This window comes from Labeo rohita, chromosome 16, assembly GCF_022985175.1.
Source record: "Labeo rohita strain BAU-BD-2019 chromosome 16, IGBB_LRoh.1.0, whole genome shotgun sequence".
In the NCBI taxonomy this organism is placed as follows: domain Eukaryota; kingdom Metazoa; phylum Chordata; class Actinopteri; order Cypriniformes; family Cyprinidae; genus Labeo; species Labeo rohita.
Window position 1 is genome coordinate 8,036,101 of NC_066884.1, and position 18,073 is coordinate 8,054,173.

At 37.2% G+C, this 18,073-nt stretch overlaps 1 protein-coding gene across 5 annotated transcripts; it reads right to left on the reverse strand.

Annotated features, from left to right (window-relative positions):
- Positions 1–1,621: 1,621 nt before the first annotated feature.
- Positions 1,622–16,635, reverse strand: LOC127179032 (fucolectin-6-like). Of its 5 annotated transcripts, none has more exons than XM_051132279.1 (6): positions 15,430–15,533; positions 15,125–15,199; positions 14,329–14,626; positions 14,075–14,229; positions 3,681–3,963; positions 1,622–3,458 (listed from the first exon to the last, which is right to left on the reverse strand). In XM_051132279.1, the coding sequence occupies exons 2-6, from the start codon at positions 15,156–15,158 to the stop codon at positions 3,308–3,310; spliced, it is 921 nt and encodes a 306-aa protein (XP_050988236.1). In that variant the 5' UTR covers positions 15,159–15,199; positions 15,430–15,533; the 3' UTR covers positions 1,622–3,307. The 5 variants fall into 5 exon arrangements, with proteins under 5 accessions (XP_050988236.1, XP_050988238.1, XP_050988239.1 ...); XM_051132281.1 differs by lacking the exon at positions 14,075–14,229 and adding an exon at positions 4,115–4,269 and having other exon boundaries at positions 15,430–15,532; XM_051132282.1 differs by lacking the exons at positions 14,075–14,229; positions 14,329–14,626 and adding exons at positions 4,115–4,269; positions 4,369–4,666 and having other exon boundaries at positions 15,430–15,530.
- Between the last annotated feature and the right edge of the window lie 1,438 nt (positions 16,636–18,073).

An 18,073-nucleotide genomic window follows, 5' to 3' on the forward strand; every position in this document is an offset into this window, starting at 1 on the left:
AGATTTTGACTCCTAGTGTTTCCACTTGGTTAATTGTGTGCTAATTGAGCTCAAACTTTGCAGACTCGAGTGAACAATATTGAATGCTAGTGCTTTCTAAATGATCACATGGTGTAAGCACTGAGAAATGTAGGGATTTGTGTGTAGAGTTTTGCAGTAACAGTTCACCAAATCTGACTCATGTGTTAAAGCAGGGGAATAGTGTTTATAGTTCAGGGAAATGGGTGTGCTTTTTGAAAAATGGCATTATGGTTTTGAAATTTTAGTTCAAAAGATTGGTTATAGTGTTTTAGCAATCGAGAAAAACTGTAACACACACCTGAAGGCTCCAGACCAGCAAACTGCCAAAACTTGTGCTGTTATAGAGGTGCGCACAGTTGTTGATGATCAGTTAATCAAAGGTAGGCCACTACTTACCCTCTTAAAGGCGAAGTTTACTCCCAGAACAACAATTTACAGATAATTTACTCACCCCCTTGTCTGTAGGTGACCTTGTAGTGTCAATAGAAACAGAAGTCACAGTTGAGAGGTAGAGGCACATTTAACCCTCTGGGGTTCTTCGTTTTCCAGTCACACTCAGGACCTTCATGGTCAAAAGTGACTGGACCCCTGAAATCATTATTTTTTTTTTTTCAGTAAAATCAATCAAATGTATTTTTGTTCAATAATATTTTTTTCTTTTTTTCTGTGGTGTTTTGAGAGAATTTTATGATAATAATTAATATTTATGCAATAATTATGATCTATTTTTTCCCTTTGAATATAATAGAACATTTTTATATATATATAATTTTTATTATTTTTTTAATTAATGCTGTATTTCAGTTTAAAGTAGAGACCTGGCCTATAGAAAACAATTTTTTGAAGTCGGATTGGTGCCATCTGGTGGTGTAGTGAGCATAATTATCAAGCAATATCATATTTTAACCACTAGATGAATGTACTGCTCTCTGTAGAAGGGCTTGTGAATTCTAGTTGTTTTTGCACATATTTGCCTTTGCCTTTTCAGGTTGTGGATTTTAATATATCATATGAGATTATCAAAGACTATTTTTTTTATTATTTGCCAAGTTTTTTGTTTGTTTGATTGGTTTAACTGGTAATTTGAAGCGCCAGTTTTACTTTATAATACAGTCAAACCTGAACATTGCATTAGAAAGAGAACCAGTGGAAAGCATTTTGTTACCCATTGTTTTAATTCTAACTTAATAAAAATGCAATTCTTTCAGTCATAACAATTTTTTTATTTTGAACATTTCATTAAAATTATTTTTTGTAAAATTCAATGAACAATAACTCTTCTGTTACAGTCTCATATTTCCCTGTGTGTGTGTGTGTGTGTTCAAGAGAGAGACATGGTGTGTGACTTTTGCATTTTGGATCCAATGTCTCCCTTTTATTTGATTCATTGATTTTGTTTCACATATTCTCACATTTCTCTGTTACAGTCTCACCAGTCTCATATTTCCCTATATGTGTGTGTGTGTGTGTGTGTGTGTGTGTGTCTATTTTGCAACCTTGATGGCTTACATGCTTTCATTGCTGTGCACTTTATTTCTTACATTGATTGCTTCTATTTCATACATTTCCCAAAATTAGCTTTTGAAATGACACACGTTCATTTGTGTGTGTGTGTGTGTGTGTGTGTGTGTGTGTGTGTGAGTGTATTGTAGTGTTTTGCACTACTGATGTTTTAGAGAGTCACCCCTTCACTGTTGTGTGCTTTTTTTCTGGATTGTGGCTGATTTGTAGATTGTATGCACAAAAAAACTCTTTTCATATTTTTGCCAATTTCCCATTCATTTCCTATGGCCGGTCATTTTGACCCGAAGGCCCTGAGTGTGGCTATTTTTTTATGACCACTTAGACTTTTCAAATCCTGTCCCCAATTTTTTTGTGTGTTCATATACCAAGTACCATAAAAGTTTCGTACCATTCCGATGAAGCTACGATTTTAAATTTTTTTTTATTTAAAAAATTCCGGTCAGAAGTGACCGAAGAACCCCAGAGGGTTAATGGTGATGTATTTTATGCCTACACTGCCATACATAGGCAAAACCAAGTAATTACACATTTTGTCAAAAGCGACTGAACGGCTGAAAATCGGGTCTTTTATAAAATACGGTCTGTGATCGATGGGTTTGACTTCATTGTGTTCGTATTAAGAGAGCAGTTGCAGAAATAAGTGTTTGTGGTTGCTGTCTACTGTGTGAATAAACAATCCTGATGCGTTCTGATTAAGTACAAGACATTTTACGATCTTCGATGATCTGGAATGCTGGGAATCGTTTTAAAGCATAATCATAAAATAAAAGCATAATTATTCTGAGAAATTTAGTTTAAATAAAATAATATCAGAACACTATAATGGCTCTGCAATTCAATAAGATTAGCTCAAGAATAACAGAATGCTGCCCGATGCCATGTGTCATATTTTAGAAAAGGATAAAAGATGATATGCTTGAAAACACAAGTCTGATGGAACAGCATACAAGCTTGAATAGACTTTAATGTTTACTAATCATAGGACGTTTTGCTGTATTATTGTGTTGTTGTTTTTTCTCAAACAGTGATAGGAATGTAGTTTCTTAACAGCTAGATCTTTTTGAATTTATGTGTGTGTATATGTTATGTTTTATGTTCATTCATTCAACATATTTGCCTACAGTGGGTTGCTGTAGTCATTTTCTTGAGCTCAATCAATCATCTCAGGGTTTCTGTTGGTGATGGTCATTATATGGTAGAGTATATCTTTGCCAGTCTGAGTAAATAGTTTATTGTGGGAGGATGTCGTGATGTATAGAAACCTTAAATTATTATTATTATTAAAACCTTGAATATGCAATATTCATGTAGAAGACTAGAGGAAGTCAAGGTAACCGTTACCACACAGTGTTACCACTAGATAGCACTATTTCCTTTGAATCTGTAATAATCTGTCTGTTTTGCGCTATTAGAAATCCAGTGATTACTGGCTCTAACTTCACTTGCATAATGTGCATTAAATTTTGTTTAGATTACAATTTTAATTTGCATTAATTTAAAAATGTTTTGTATTAACAGGAGTACGAGTTCTGCCAAATCATATTTTAATGTAAATATTATGATTTGTATATAGGTTTGAGAGGAAAAATAGATTACACTCCGAATGCGAATAACTGTATCCATCCTTTGTATGTTACAAAAATGCAGCTTTTTACGTCACAAGATGTTAGCTGGTGGACTGGATGTTTGGATTACTTAAGAAGTATATTTTTATATTTTTGGGTGAAGCATTAGTTTACACTAATAGGTTTATTAGTGCTTCTCAGTCTAGTGCTGATCCGTACACTTCGACCTCACACAGTGTAAGATATTCTTCCCGTCCTGGAATAACAACATTAACGTAACGTCCTTCCATCCCATCACATTCAAAGGTGGTGGAAACACCAGGAGGAATGGAAGAGATCACAGCACACCTGAAGAAAAGGAGAGTTAGGCATCTTAAGAAATGTAAAAGAAAGTTAACGTAATTAAATACAAGTGATGAGATTAAAAACAATAACACAATATTGTACCTATTTGTAACCATCAACCAACGTTACATGTTACTTTTTTAGCGTTGTACTAATTCTCATACTGCAGTAATTTCTAAATGTTTTTAAAGAAAAATAAAGAGATTTAGAGCTGAATTTATTTACCTGGGATTGTCATTGCCGTTGTTGTCCAGACTGTTTCCAATTCTGATTTCTGCCCCATTCAGTCTTTCAGGAATATTGTCCAGTGTGTTTGTTATTACCACTGAAAACACTTTGTGCCTTTTCAGTAGGTCTAGTCTCCACCAGGCATTGAGAGCTTTTTCGGTGTGGGTACATGATCCATGAGTGTAAACACTATCTTTGTTTCCATCAATGGCACTGAATGCAAAGCCGTTTCCATAGAGGGAAATCTGTGTAGCTTTCCCTTTTAAAGCCACATTTTCACCTACAACAACAGATCCAAGTGAATTCATAGCTTTTGAATAAAGAACGTACAGTCTAGAAATTCAATATTGGACCACAACATTGTTCAATCTAAAGTTAAAATTAACTATTATCAGAGCTACACTGTTCATATCCTGATCATAAATTCTCACCATCAGGAGCTGGATAACCGTAAACCTCAACCTCACAGAGGGTAAGAAGGCGATTAGATCCAGGTATGACCACATTGATGTAACGGCCTGAAATGCCTTTCTTCCATTTGAAAGTGAGGGATCTCCCACCTGGAATGGATGAAATCTTTCCAGCCCTGTACAGAAATCACAGCACAGTATGTGATTGTGTGTATTTAATCTCATCACATTGGTCTTTAAGAGAGCCTTTTTAAACAGATTTGTAGTTTTCTTACAATGGGTTGCTGTTGCCGTTGTTCAGCAGAGAGTTTCCAATGTGTATCTCGGCTCCATCAAGTCTTTCAGGACAGCACTCTTTTCGGTTGGTGATAGTTATGGAGGTCACTATGTACTCGTTTAGTAAATCTAACCTCCACCATGGGTCAGTTTGCCATTCAGTAGCAGTACATGATCCATGTTCATAATATGGGTCACGATTTCCATCAATAGCATTGCTGGCATGGCCATCTGCTGACCAAGGATTCCCGACCAGGTCTGATTGTGTGGCCTTGCCATATAAAGCAAGATTTCTGGCTGAAATTGATAAATATATGTATAAAAACAAGTATATTATATAATAAAGAAAGTATATAAATGAGTCAAAATAAAAAAGGCATTTGTCAATATTATATAGCATTTTTGACAGTGATTATTTAACAGGGTTTGTTTGTCTATTAATATATTTGACAGTTTATAGTTTATAGCTACAAATAACAACAATCCACCATTATTGCCAAAGAGAAAAACCTGCTCAAGACAATATTCCCCTATACTGAGTATTTAAAAAATAATAATGAAACGTTATATAAAACCATCTTCCACTAAATATTACTGTTATAATATGAATAAGGCATTTTCAGAAAAATGTAAACAAATTATGAATAAATTTATAAAACAACAATTAACAATGAAGAATTGTTTAAAAATGTTAGAAAGTAGCATGTGAAAATGTAAAACAAAGTGTGACAACTTGCACTGATAAAAATGTGATTTGCAGTAAAATGTATTTTAAGTGTTAATGTATAATTAAAAATATTTGGGTAATTTTGAACTGTACCTTTAGCTGCAGTTGAGTCTGTAAAATAAGGCATCAAAAAAATCCAAAGTAGGAAAAACATGTGCATTTCCATTGTGCTACATGTGAGAAGTAAAATAAGCAAGGTTATAAAAATCTGGTAAGCATTGTTAATTCTATTCATAATCAGATTTTATAATGGATTGACTTTGCGTGTTTGTTTTAATATTTATCAGAAAACATACTTTCTTATCCTGTAATTGATTTCAGTAGGAAATTAAGACAAGAATGGAATTAAAATGATAGCATGCACATGTAAACATAACCGACATTCATTTAAACAAGCAACTCACTCACCTGTATTTTATTTTTGAAAAAAATTATTAGGGTTTTTTTCTCATAGACAACATGAAGGTCACTCTGGGAAAAAAGTGTTCATCATAAATATCAGTGGGCCAGCTATATGTACATGGCTTGGATGTTTTATCTAAATAGGTCATCTTAGATAAATGTGCTTCACCAGGGTTTGTTTGTTGAGTTTGATGTAACTTGATAATTGTGCTTGTTGTCCTGTAGTGTTGTACAAGTACAACTAACAAAACCAAAACCAAACAAAAATGACATGTGACGCAAAACAGTTCAAGATACAGTCCTTTTGGGAAAATGTGCCTTTATAGTTGTTGTCCAACTTTAACAGAATTGGATCTAATTGGATGAACTAAATTCAATTAATAGGTAATTAAGTGTTAAGCTATGACATCATGCACATGGAAACATATTTTGTCAAGTATACTATAATAATAGCAAAGAATTAATGACATTGTTTAATAAACTAAGTAACAGAGTATGTGGCTCTTTACAAGTTTATACCTGTGATGCTAACAAGCATTGTTCAATACTGAAGCCACATTTTCAAAACTGTTCACACATTCAGTGATACAGAAGTCTACACTGTAAAAAACAATTTGTTGAGTCAACTTAAAATAATTTGGCTGCCTTACAATTTTTAAATTCGGTCAACTCAAAAAAAGTTTATTCAACTTGAAATGTTAAATTATACTAAGTGACAACTTAGATATTTGAGTTGAATCAACTTAAAATTGAGGCAGCTGGATTACTTACCCATCTGTTAAGTTTAGCAAACACACATATCTAAGTTGTTACTTAGTACAACTTAACATTTCAAATTGACTAAACTTATTTTAGTTGACTGAACTTAAAATTTTAAGGCAGCAAGGTAACAAATTATTTTAAGCTGACAAATTGTGTTTTTTATTTTTTACAGTGTATGCAGACCAAACTGTGAATCATTTTTCATTTCTTTCAGACAAAATGCATGCAATGACTACATTTTTTAAAATCCACAAAGAATTTTGTCAATTATACTCACAACCTGAAAAACACTATGCATTTTCAGCACATTTTTCAAATGCTAACAAACTGCTTTCAAAACGTCTAGGTTACATATGTAACCCTTGTTCCCTGAAGGAAGGAATGGAGACGTTACGTCAATACTGACGTATCTGGGGTCTCACTTGGGAGCCCAATCACCTCTGAGCTTAAGAAAACAGGCCAATGAGCATTGGCGAGTGGAATTTGCATGCCAAGCCACTCCCCCGTACACACGGGTATATAAGATGGCGGCGTGCATCCACTCATTCAGGTTTATGCTGAGAAGCCGAGACGCAACCCGGCATTCAGCGCAGTTCAGGATTGTGGCAGGAGGACATAACATCTCCGTTCCCTCCTTCAGGGAACGAGGGTTACAGATGTAACCTAGACATTCCCCCTCAGTCGTACACTACAACATTACATCAATACTGATGTATTTGGGGTCTCCTCTGGAAAACGCCACAATCCTGAACCGAGTTACATCGTTGAGAAACAGATGCTGGCAGGCAAGCATGGAAGGACAAATGAAGCTCAACACGTAACCTTCCCAACGCCCTGTAAGCCAGATAATGGCCCACCGGTGGTGCCAGGTATCTGAAGCAACCGTTGGGGGGGGCGGAGCACAATGACAAATTTTAAGCCATGTGGGAACTGGGTAAAATAAATATCTGTTAAGATACTAGGGGAAACACGGTGGGATAAACCGTGGAGAAAAAATACTGAGATATTATGCCACAACCTCCAGGGGGCGAAGGAGACCCCCTGTCAGAGCACAATCATGGACTACTCCGTCCTAATCCAGACTGCGGGGCAATGGAGGACCCAGAGTTCCCTGAAGGGAACAACTGGGAGAAAGCGCACGGATCCGTAAGGAATGGCGCAGCAAGCTGACACCGAGCCATCCTCCTGCAAATTATCTGAAGTCGCACAACACACGGGAGGAACGGCTCAGCGCAGGAAAAAGAATCCTGCGCAGGTGATGGGTGTTGCCTGGCCTGCAGCTTCTAATATGTCTGCTAGAGAGGCGCTGTGCACCACACCTAGGAGGAGTAACTCTTTGTAGAGTGGACTCGACTCTTAGGGGACACAGCTCACCTTGGCACTAAGAAGCCGAGGTGAGGCACCTACCACCCAATGGGCCAACCTCTGCTCAAGGGCAGCATTCCCCATCTGCTGACCCATAAGCAAACAAGAGCTGCTCGGAGCATCTAAGTTCCGGTGCGGTCCTCGTAAACGTGCATGGCACAAACGGGGCAAAGCAAAGTTAAGGCCAGGTCTGCCTCCTTCAGGGCAGTGCTTGCAGGTTCCTTAACCGAACTCGGAGGTGAGAGCCGAGTTCAGGTGAGAACCTTGGACACATAACCGGGCCGGGATCTCAAGGTCATGTGAGAATAGCCGGCACAAAATTCAAGGCACGATACATTGGTTGAGAATGCGTGCAGGTCCATACCCTCTTGATAGAAGCGAGCGTGATCAGGAGCAAGGTCAGAATGACCAGGATTTTAGCTCGACTGAATCTTAAGGGGCTTAAGGGGAGCTCCGCGTTGGCCTAGAGGGGCGACGGGGAGATCCTCAAGATGGGATGAGGTGCGGCCTAGGAGGACTTATCCTCCTGCACCCTTCAGGAACCTGACAGACAGGTGATGCTTCCCTAGGGACGACCATGCACAGCATTTTTTTTTTTTTTTTTTTTTTTTTTTTTACTGTGATAGCCGTAACAAACACATTCAAAGTGGATGGAACATCCTTTGCTCCAACTTCTCCTGCAGAAAGGAAAGCGCAACTCTGACCGAGCACCTGAGGGGGTCCTTTTGGTGAGAGGAACACCATACAACGAAACAACCTCACCTCAGAGCATAGGGCAGCCTTATAGAGGGGTCTCGAGCCTGAGTGGTAAAGTTTACCACGGCCTATTGAAAAGGCCAGCGAGGTCAACCGCATCCCATCCAGGAGCTAGACATGCAGATCCATAGATCGGGATGCGGGTGCCAGATTGTGTCAGCTAGGGAGGATTGTTACGAGGAGCCGAAGTGTCAGCATACCAGGTTCGGGGTGGGTCAGTAAGACGCACAAGCAGAACCTGCTCCTCCTTCTCCCCGATCTCGCACAGGTTTGTGCAAGGAGACTCACTGGGGAAGGTGTACTTGAGGAGACCCCAGGTCCCTGCCATTTCCACTCAGACAGGAAGAAGCTGGCAGAGGGAGGACTCGAAGGAAGCAAGACAGGTTTACCTGAGCTTCGCTGAGTCGACTGTAGCCCAACCCTGGTGCTGAAAATTAAAAACATTTTTTTTTTTTTTTTGTAAGGCTCAACCCAGGAAGCAAGCATCCCGAAGTAGTGCCAGGCTGCTGAGGCAGCGCTTACCTTTGATACACGATCCCGCGTAGTCGCTACTAGAATGCGAGGAAGCGATGCGTCCTGCAACCCCAGCTCAGGTCCTCGGGTAGTCTGCTTTCAGGAAGCTCCGCTTTCATGCAAAGCAACCCAATGGCAGGCGACAGGCAGAGGAAACGCGGCCCTTCCACGGGCACTCTTTTCTGCGTGTGAACTGCTCAAGACCACTGGGATAGTCCTGGACAGTGTCGCTGAAGAGGCTGGCCTGAGAGACAGAACACCAAGAAAGCGAGCTTTGTTGGTGTAACACATTTCCACTAGGTTCAGCCAGAATAGCACTTTTGGGCCACAAAAATGGACATCATCTGACCGAGGGACTGCACCGAGACTTTTCAGTCACCGTACGCAGGTCCTGCATCAACCTCGAGTCAGAACTACCCTCGTGCACGTTAGAATTATGGCCTGAAATAATGCAGGAGGGCCATAGCATGCAGGGCGGAGGTGGCATGGCCTGAAGCACTGTGAGCCCCGCTTTACAGCCAGGGCTGGCAGACACTTACAGGCTAAGGCGGGAAGCACGGACAGCCACATCCGCGTCCAACGCTGGAAACCAATCGTCAGACCGCGAACGGCCAGGGGAAGGTGGGGAACCCAACCTCCAGCCAGGCAGTCGAGGCTGCCCGGAGGAACATGGCCGTCAACTTAGCCTCAGACTCCGACTGTGCAGCTACCACAACAGGGAGCTGCTCAGCAGAATCTTCGGCGTCAGAAGACGATAGCCCCTCCACTGATGCGGCGATAGACATCTTAACTTCCTCATGAGCACTAAACGAGACGTAAGGCTCATGCTAGGACGAACCGTACATCAGCATTCAGAAACTCGACAGTAGTACGCTGAGAGGAGCCGGACCTCCGTGGGGACTGACCCGGTGGAGCAATCCAGACTATCCTCAGGTCTCCCATGCTTCCAGCCAATTCAGCCTCGGGAGTCTAACAACCCACGAAACTGGAAAGGGTAGAACACAAAGGCGGCTTACATATTAAATGTAAGCTGTGACCGAGCGTAATAATGGGCATGCCCACGCAGCGCGGGCATAACCCATCCACAAAGGCCATCTCAGCATGCATTTGTTTACATCCCAGACCTGTGAGACAGCGATGGTGACCGTCATGAGGAAATAAGTAAACTATCACTCCCTAAAAGCACACGATCAGAACGCGTCTTGAAAAAGACACTCTCAATGATCGTGTATGCTGTAGGAAAATTGCTCGTTTAGGCTGGATTGCCCAGGGGAGGACCGCAGCACTTTTAGCATTATTAGCACAGCAGGGCGATCTCTCCACTGAAATGCAAAGGAGGGATGTTCCACAAAGCCGAGAAACTTCTGCAGCGATTAAAGTTTTCCTTTTTCTTTGTAGAAGCAGCTCACAAAGCGATCAGCTCCGAAGCAAAAATCTGAAGGAGTGGACGCACACCGCCATCTTATATACCCGTGTGTACGGGGGAGTGGCTTGGCATGCAAATTCCACTCGCCAATGTTCATTGGCCTGTTTTCTTAAGCTCAGAGGTGATTGGGCTCCCAAATGAGACCCCAAATACATCAGTATTGACGTAACGTTGTAGTGTACGACTGAGGGGGAACTGATAACAGCACAATCAGATGCACTGATAAAAGCACAATGGTGTTGTGACTACCGTTAACACAATTTGTGTTGTTTTCACACAATATGCAATCAATTATCATGTTTCTAAAATGCATACATTTTCTTTTCATACAAGCTTACCCAAAACCAAAATCAATGCTTATTTACAAATGCACAGCATGCCAGAAATGAAGACCTAATGTTCCAAACCTTAAATACAGTATAAAGCTTCTACTTCTGCAACAACAGCTCAAAAGTATTGAAAAAATTCTTTCTATATATAATACTGTATAAGCACTTTTAAGTAACAAGATCACTGAAATATTTATAAAAGCTGATTCCATTCTCAGTTTGAGGAATAATCAGGTGTTGAAGCTCGTTCCATTACATCAACAACATAGAGTAAAAAAGACCTCTTCGATTTGGTTTTGTGGATGCAGAACAACACAAAAAATCTAAGAGAGAGAAAAAAATAATGCCTGGCAGAGGGAGAGGAGTAGTTGGTTCAGAAAAATGTGAGAAGAGGTTAGGGAGAGGAGTAAGAATGTGTTGGACTGTGCATTTTTATGTTCATTTGTTTTGTTTTGTTTTTGTTTTTTTCCCCTTTCCACATGTGAAACCTATGAAAGCTTATTTATGCCATGGGATATAAAGGGTAAAGGGTAATTTGACTTTTGTATCTCACAATTCTGATTTTTTTATTATTATTATTATTTTTTTTTTTTTTTTTTTTTTTTTTTTTTTTTTTTTTTGCAATTGTGAATATACAGTATCCCACAATTCTGATAAAGTCTGAATTGCAAGATGTAAACTCACAATTCCAGTAGAAGTCTGAACTGTGAGATCAAAAGATTACTGTTTTTATTTTATTTATTTATTTGGCAGAAACAAGTTTGCATAGTAACCAAAGGCCATCTATGTTGGATTTTTTTTTTTATCACTGGCATCATGGAGGCACCATCCAAATGAAACCTCCACCCACTGGAAAAGCAATTGCAGTCAAGGTTCCAGTTAAATTTATGCATAGGGGACCCTATTTTTTTCTCTTGTACATTCTATAAAGTAATGACTCATTCAGTAGTATGTTGCCAAGAACCAACACATTCAACGCTTAAAAATGTTAAATGGGTTTCAGTTGAAGGTAAACTGAAGGCTAAATTACAGGAAAATATGAATTTGTATATTGTCTATTATATGCAGGTAGAACTGAAACATGCAAGCAATGCAGTTTTTGTAAAGCCATCAACTGTTAGTATTTTTACAGTCACTGTGCTATGATTGACGATATGTTTCTGTTGTATAGAAACTAGTGCTAATGTTTTGACTGAATGACTCAATTTTGAATTGGGTTTGCTGTGTTTTGAAAGAGTTAGTATGTGTAGAAAAGGGTATTCAGCACTTTGAAACGTAGAGTTTGTATTTAACAAAATATGGTTTTGGCCACAAAATGAATTATTTGGCTATCTGTGTGATGGTGTGTTGCTGTGTTAAGAGTTTAGAAAAGGTACTTTAAGTATTGGTAAATGCTTGTTAGCAATTGAAAAAAACTAATTACATGTTAAACGAAGTAACTACACCTATCGTCCAAAATGAGTGTACTTTTTTACTGAAAATATCTTATTATCACAGAACATACAGTAAAATGACTTGTGATAGATGGATTTGACTAGATCAAGCTCATATTTAAAGAGCTAAAATATTGTGAGTAGTGTTTGTGGTTACTGTTTACTGTGTGAATAAACAATCCTGATGCGTTCTGATTAAGTTCTACAAGACATTTTACAATCTTCGATGACCTGGAATGCTGGGAATCTTTTAAAAGCATAATCATAACATAAAAGCATAATTTAGTTTAAAAATAAAATAACACAACCCTATAATGGCTCTATCAATATCATTAGCTCAGGAATAACAGAATGCTCCCTGTTGCATTGTGTCATATTTGGAAAAAAATGATAAAAGATGATATGCTTAAAAACACAAGTCTGATGGAATAGCAAACAAGCTTGAATAGACGTATATGTTTAGTAATCATATGACGTTTTGCTGCATTATTGGTTTTTTTTTTTCTTTTTCTCAAAAAGGCATGAATAATGTCCAATTAACAGTGATTGGAATGTAGTTTGTTAACAGCTAGACATTTTTAAATTTATATGTGTACATATGTTATATGTTTTATGTACATTCAACATATTAGCCTAGAGTGAGTTGCTGTAGGTTTAAAAGAAAAAGCCCTACAGAATCCAATATGTACTTTTTTCCATGTCGATCCTGTTATTTAATTCAGTTACTTCATGTGGAGCATGAAAATTATTACAGGTTAATTATTTTTTAAGTGCTTTTCAATCCAGTGGTGATCCAAAAACTTCAACCTCAGAGAATGTAAGATATTCTTCCCGTCCTGGAATAACAACATTAATGTAATGTCCTTCCATCCCATCACATTCAAAGGTGGTAGAAAAACCAGCAGGAATGGAAGAGATCACAGCACACCTGAAGAAAGAGTGAGTTAAGCATCTGATCAAATTCTGAACTACCATCCATATCCAAAGCAAAACCCAGCAGCTACACTGCAAGTAGATGAGATAAACAATTTAAAAACAATAAACAATACTGTACCCATTTGTAACTAAGTTATGTTACTCTTTTAGCACTGTGATTCTCATACTGCAGAAAAAATTCAATGTATTTAAAGTAGGACTGTCAACGATTAATCGCGATTAATTGCATACAAATTAAAAGTTGAAGTTTGCCTAATATGTGTGTGTACTGTGTGCAATTATTATGTATATATAAATACACACAAATTAATGTGTATATATATGAGAAATATGTTATTAATATACAAAATGATTTTATTTATATATAATATAAATTATATAAAAATTATAATAAATACATATGCTTGTAAATATTTGTTAAATATATACATGAATGTGTTTGTATTTATATATACATAATAATTATACACATTATACACACATATATTAGGCAAACTCAAACTTTTATTTTGTATGCGATTAATCGCAATTAATCGTTGACAGCCCTAATTTAAAGAAAAAAAAATAATTCATTTACCTGGGATTGTTATTGCCATTGTTGTCCAGACTGTTTCCAATTCTAATTTCTGCCCCATTCAATCTTTGAAAAACACTACCTGCTCTGTTTGTTATTACCACTGAAAACACTTTGTGCCTTTTCAGTAGGTCCAGTCTCCACCAGGGATTGAGAGATTTTTCCGTGTGGGAACAGGATCCATGTTTGCAATCACCATCTTTGTTCCCATCAATGGCATTGGATGCAAGATTGTTTCCATAGAGGGTAATCTGTGTAGCTTTCCCTTTTAAAGCCACATTTTCACCTACAACAACAGATCCAAGTGAATTCATAGTTTTGAACAAAGAACTTGTCTTATAGTCTACAAATGAAATATAGCACAACAACATTGTTGCTTTATTGAAAATCTGCTGTTTTTGAATTTTTTTGTCTTTTTTGATTAATTACTTTTATCAGAGCCACACTGTTCAAATCCTGATCATAAATGTTCATATTCTCACCATCAGGAGCTGGATAACCGTAAACCTCAACCTCACAGAGGGTAAGAAGGCGATTAGATCCAGGTATGACCACATTGATGTAACGGCCTGAAATGCCTTTCTTCCATTTGAAAGTGAGGGATCTCCCACCTGGAATGGATGAAATCTTTCCAGCCCTGTACAGAAATCACAGCACAGTATGTGATTGTGTGTATTTAATCTCATCACATTGGTCTTTAAGAGAGCCTTTTTAAACAGATTTGTAGTTTTCTTACAATGGGTTGCTGTTGCCGTTGTTCAGCAGAGAGTTTCCAATGTGTATCTCGGCTCCATCAAGTCTTTCAGGACAGCACTCTTTTCGGTTGGTGATAGTTATGGAGGTCACTACGTACTCGTTTAGTAAATCTAACCTCCACCATGGGTCAGTTTGCCATTCAGTAGCAGTACATGATCCATGTTCATAATATGGGTCACGATTTCCATCAATAGCATTGCTGGCATGGCCATCTGCTGACCAAGGATTCCCGACCAGGTCTGATTGTGTGGCCTTGCCATATAAAGCAAGATTTCTGGCTGAAATTGGTAAATATAAATGAATATAAATGTAAAGTATATGAATAAGTCAAAATAAAAAGAACATTTGTCAATATTGTGTTTTTTGACAGTGATTATTTAACAGGGTTTGTTTGTTTTATTTATTTATATATTTGACAATAAAGTTAATAAGTTTATAGCTTTAATAAAGAACAATCCACCATTATTGCCAAGGAGAAAAACCTGTTCAAGACAAAGTCCATGGGACAATATTCCCCTATACTGAGTATTTTAAAATATAATAATGAAATGTTATATAAAACCATCTTCCATGAAATATTGCTGTTATAAGCTGAATAAGGCATTTTCAGAAAAATGTAAACAAATTAGGAATAAATTCATGAAACAACAATTAACAGTTGTTTAAAAATGTTAGAAAGTAACATGCAAAAATTTAAAACATTTAAATCAATGGATGACAGCTTGCTCCGAGTGTTAATGTATAATTAAAAATATCTGGGTAATGTTGAACAGTACCTTTAGCTGCAGTTGAGTCTGTAAAATAAGGCATCACCAAAATCCAAAGTTTGTAAAACGTGCATTTCCATTATCCTACACGTGTAAGCAAGGTTATAAAAATCTGGTAAGCATTGTCAGTTTTGTTCATAATCTGATTTTATAATGGATTGACTTTGCAAGTTTGTTTTAACATTTGTGCCAAAACTTGTACTTTCTTATCCTATAATTGAATTCAATAGGAAATTAAGACAATTATGGAATTAAAATTATAGCATGCATATGTAAACATAACCGACATTCATTTAAACAAGCAATGCACTCACCTGTATTTTACAATTTACAAAATGTTTTTTTTTTTCTCATATACAAGATGAAGGTCACTCTGGGCAAAAAGTGTTCATCCAAAATATTAGTGGGCCAGCTATAAATACATGGCTTGGATGTTTTATCTAAATAGGTCATCTTAGATAAATGTGCTTCATCGCATTTGTAACATTTAGCGTGGTCATCGGATACAAAGTTCACTTTTACATGCTGTTTGAACATTGATGTGTATTGGCAGTATAATGACAAAAAGTCACCCAGTGGTTTTTAATTAATCTGTAAAAATAATTTCCCCTTTTTCAAATCAAGCCATTCTCAAATCAAGCCATTCTCAGCTTCTTGTCTGTGTGACGTCACACAGACAGAAGCCGCTCCCACAATAGTTTGACTGACACTGGCATCTTACCTTAGACCCGCCCTGAATGAGCAGTAACATTTCGACTGCCATTGTTGCCATGCCGGAGCAGGGACGTAGAAAAAAATGGCTCCTAAGTGATTGAGGTGTTATGTTGTTGGATGTAAAAATGAACATAGTGGTTGTCATTTACTCCCGACATCTGAGCCGCTGAAGATGCAGTGGATTACATTTGTTTGTGAAGGGAATGCGCCTCACATATATTCATCTATGTTCGTGCAAATCATTCGTGATCCAGGTTCACTTACAGCAAAAGTGAGTATAAGGGTTTTTTTATGAATCGATCGCCTTTCCTAATAACGTGCTAGTTAGCAAGTTTAGCGGCTAAAGGCGGCTAAATGCAGCTAAAGAAAACAGAGCATGGCTCGTCACTCCACAGAAGAGAGGGGCGGGGTGAGCAGAGCTCATTTACATTTAAAGGAACATGCAACAGAATGGGCTGATTTCTGCAGAGCTGATTTTGACCATAGGCATATATAAATACCTGGACGCCTCATTGGCCGCTCAATGTCGCCGCCATATTGCTCCGGGCAACTATCCGTAACTCTCATATTGGTACATGAGAAAAGATACCTGCAGCTTGGGCATCTACAAACCATTGCACAAGAATGAAAACAGATCTCGGGGTGTTATATTTTATAGGTAAGACTGAACATCTGTTTCTATGTGTTTTTTGGTCATTTTTACCGTTATGTTGACAACTTAATTGACCACCAGTAACAGATTATTTATAGCTAGCAATATATCGCTAGTCAGCTGTGAAAGCTGAGACTTTATAAGGAATCATTAAATTTTTTAATGAAGTTTTAACTTATATTGTAGTTTATATCATAAACTAAATTGTGTTACGAGCACAATATGTACAGTGAGCAATAGGATTTAGAGGAATAGACTTCCAGGAGCATTTTTTTTTACCTTTGTAAGGACAATTTTATAACAATATTATTTAATAATATTACCTTAGTAAATGTTTCTGTCGTTTTTGTCAAATATTTAAATTATTCAGTCAATCACAATACTTTAGACTGCATTTTAAAAAAACTGCACAGTTTGTTTTGGAATTTGATGATTAGGGTAAATTTAACTGATCTTGTCTTCTGGGTAAAAAATCAAGTATCTTCTGTAGCTTCTGAAGGGCAGTGCTAAATAAAAAAAAAATGTACACATCGCTATTCTGTTCAAAAGTTTTCACCCCCAGCTCTTAATGCATCTTTTTCTCTTCTGGAGCATCAGTAAGTGTATAAATCTTCTGTAATGGTTGCATATGAGTCCCTCAGTTGTCTTCAGTGTGAACAGATGGATCTCAAAATCATACAGTCATTGTTGGAAAGGGTTCAAATTCACAAAAATGCTGGAAAACTAAAAAATTTGTGGGAGCTGAAGGATTTTTCTGAAGAACAGCGGGCAGTTTAACTGTTCAAGACAAACAAGGGACTCATGAACAACTATCATAAAACAAAACAAAACAAAACAAAAAAAAAAAACAGCTGTGGATCATTCAGGTAACAACTCAGTATTAAGAATCAAGTGTATGTAAATTTTTGAACAGGGTGATTGTTATAAACTATTTTTTTCTCTTGTGGACCATATGTAATTGTCTTTTATGTGAAATATCTTATTCAAGTCAGTACCAATTGTAATTTTTACACAAATAATACTATTATTAAACTGTACTTTTCACTATAATTTAATTTACTTTATAATTTACTATTCATTTATTTTTCATATTCTGTATTATTCTCTATATATTGCATATTCTGCTTGCTATTATTCATTTATTTATTATGGCATTATACATATAATGTTTGCTCTTATAAATCTGTCAACATCAGTAGACTTCATTGCATTAATTGCTCTTGGCAGTGTTGCTTTCTTCAATCGCCATCTCTCTCCTTTTCCTTACATTTTATTTTGTCTAGATAACTACTTATTTTTGTATTTCAGTTATAATTTTTATTGTATATTCTTGTATTTGTATTTGTATTCTTTTTGTTCCAGTATTTTACTTTTTACTCCCTTTTCTTTGTAGATGTGAATGTGTGTGGAAAATGCTCTGTTTTTGTTTTTATGGTGACTTTTTAACATTCTGTCAAGGGTCTACAGATGAAAAATAACCTTTTAGGCTCATTCTGGCACATTTACTGTCATGTTTATTAATGTGCATTGCCCAAATAAACTAAACTAAATTATATTACTCACGTTATTGTACTGGTGTACTTGCTATTTTA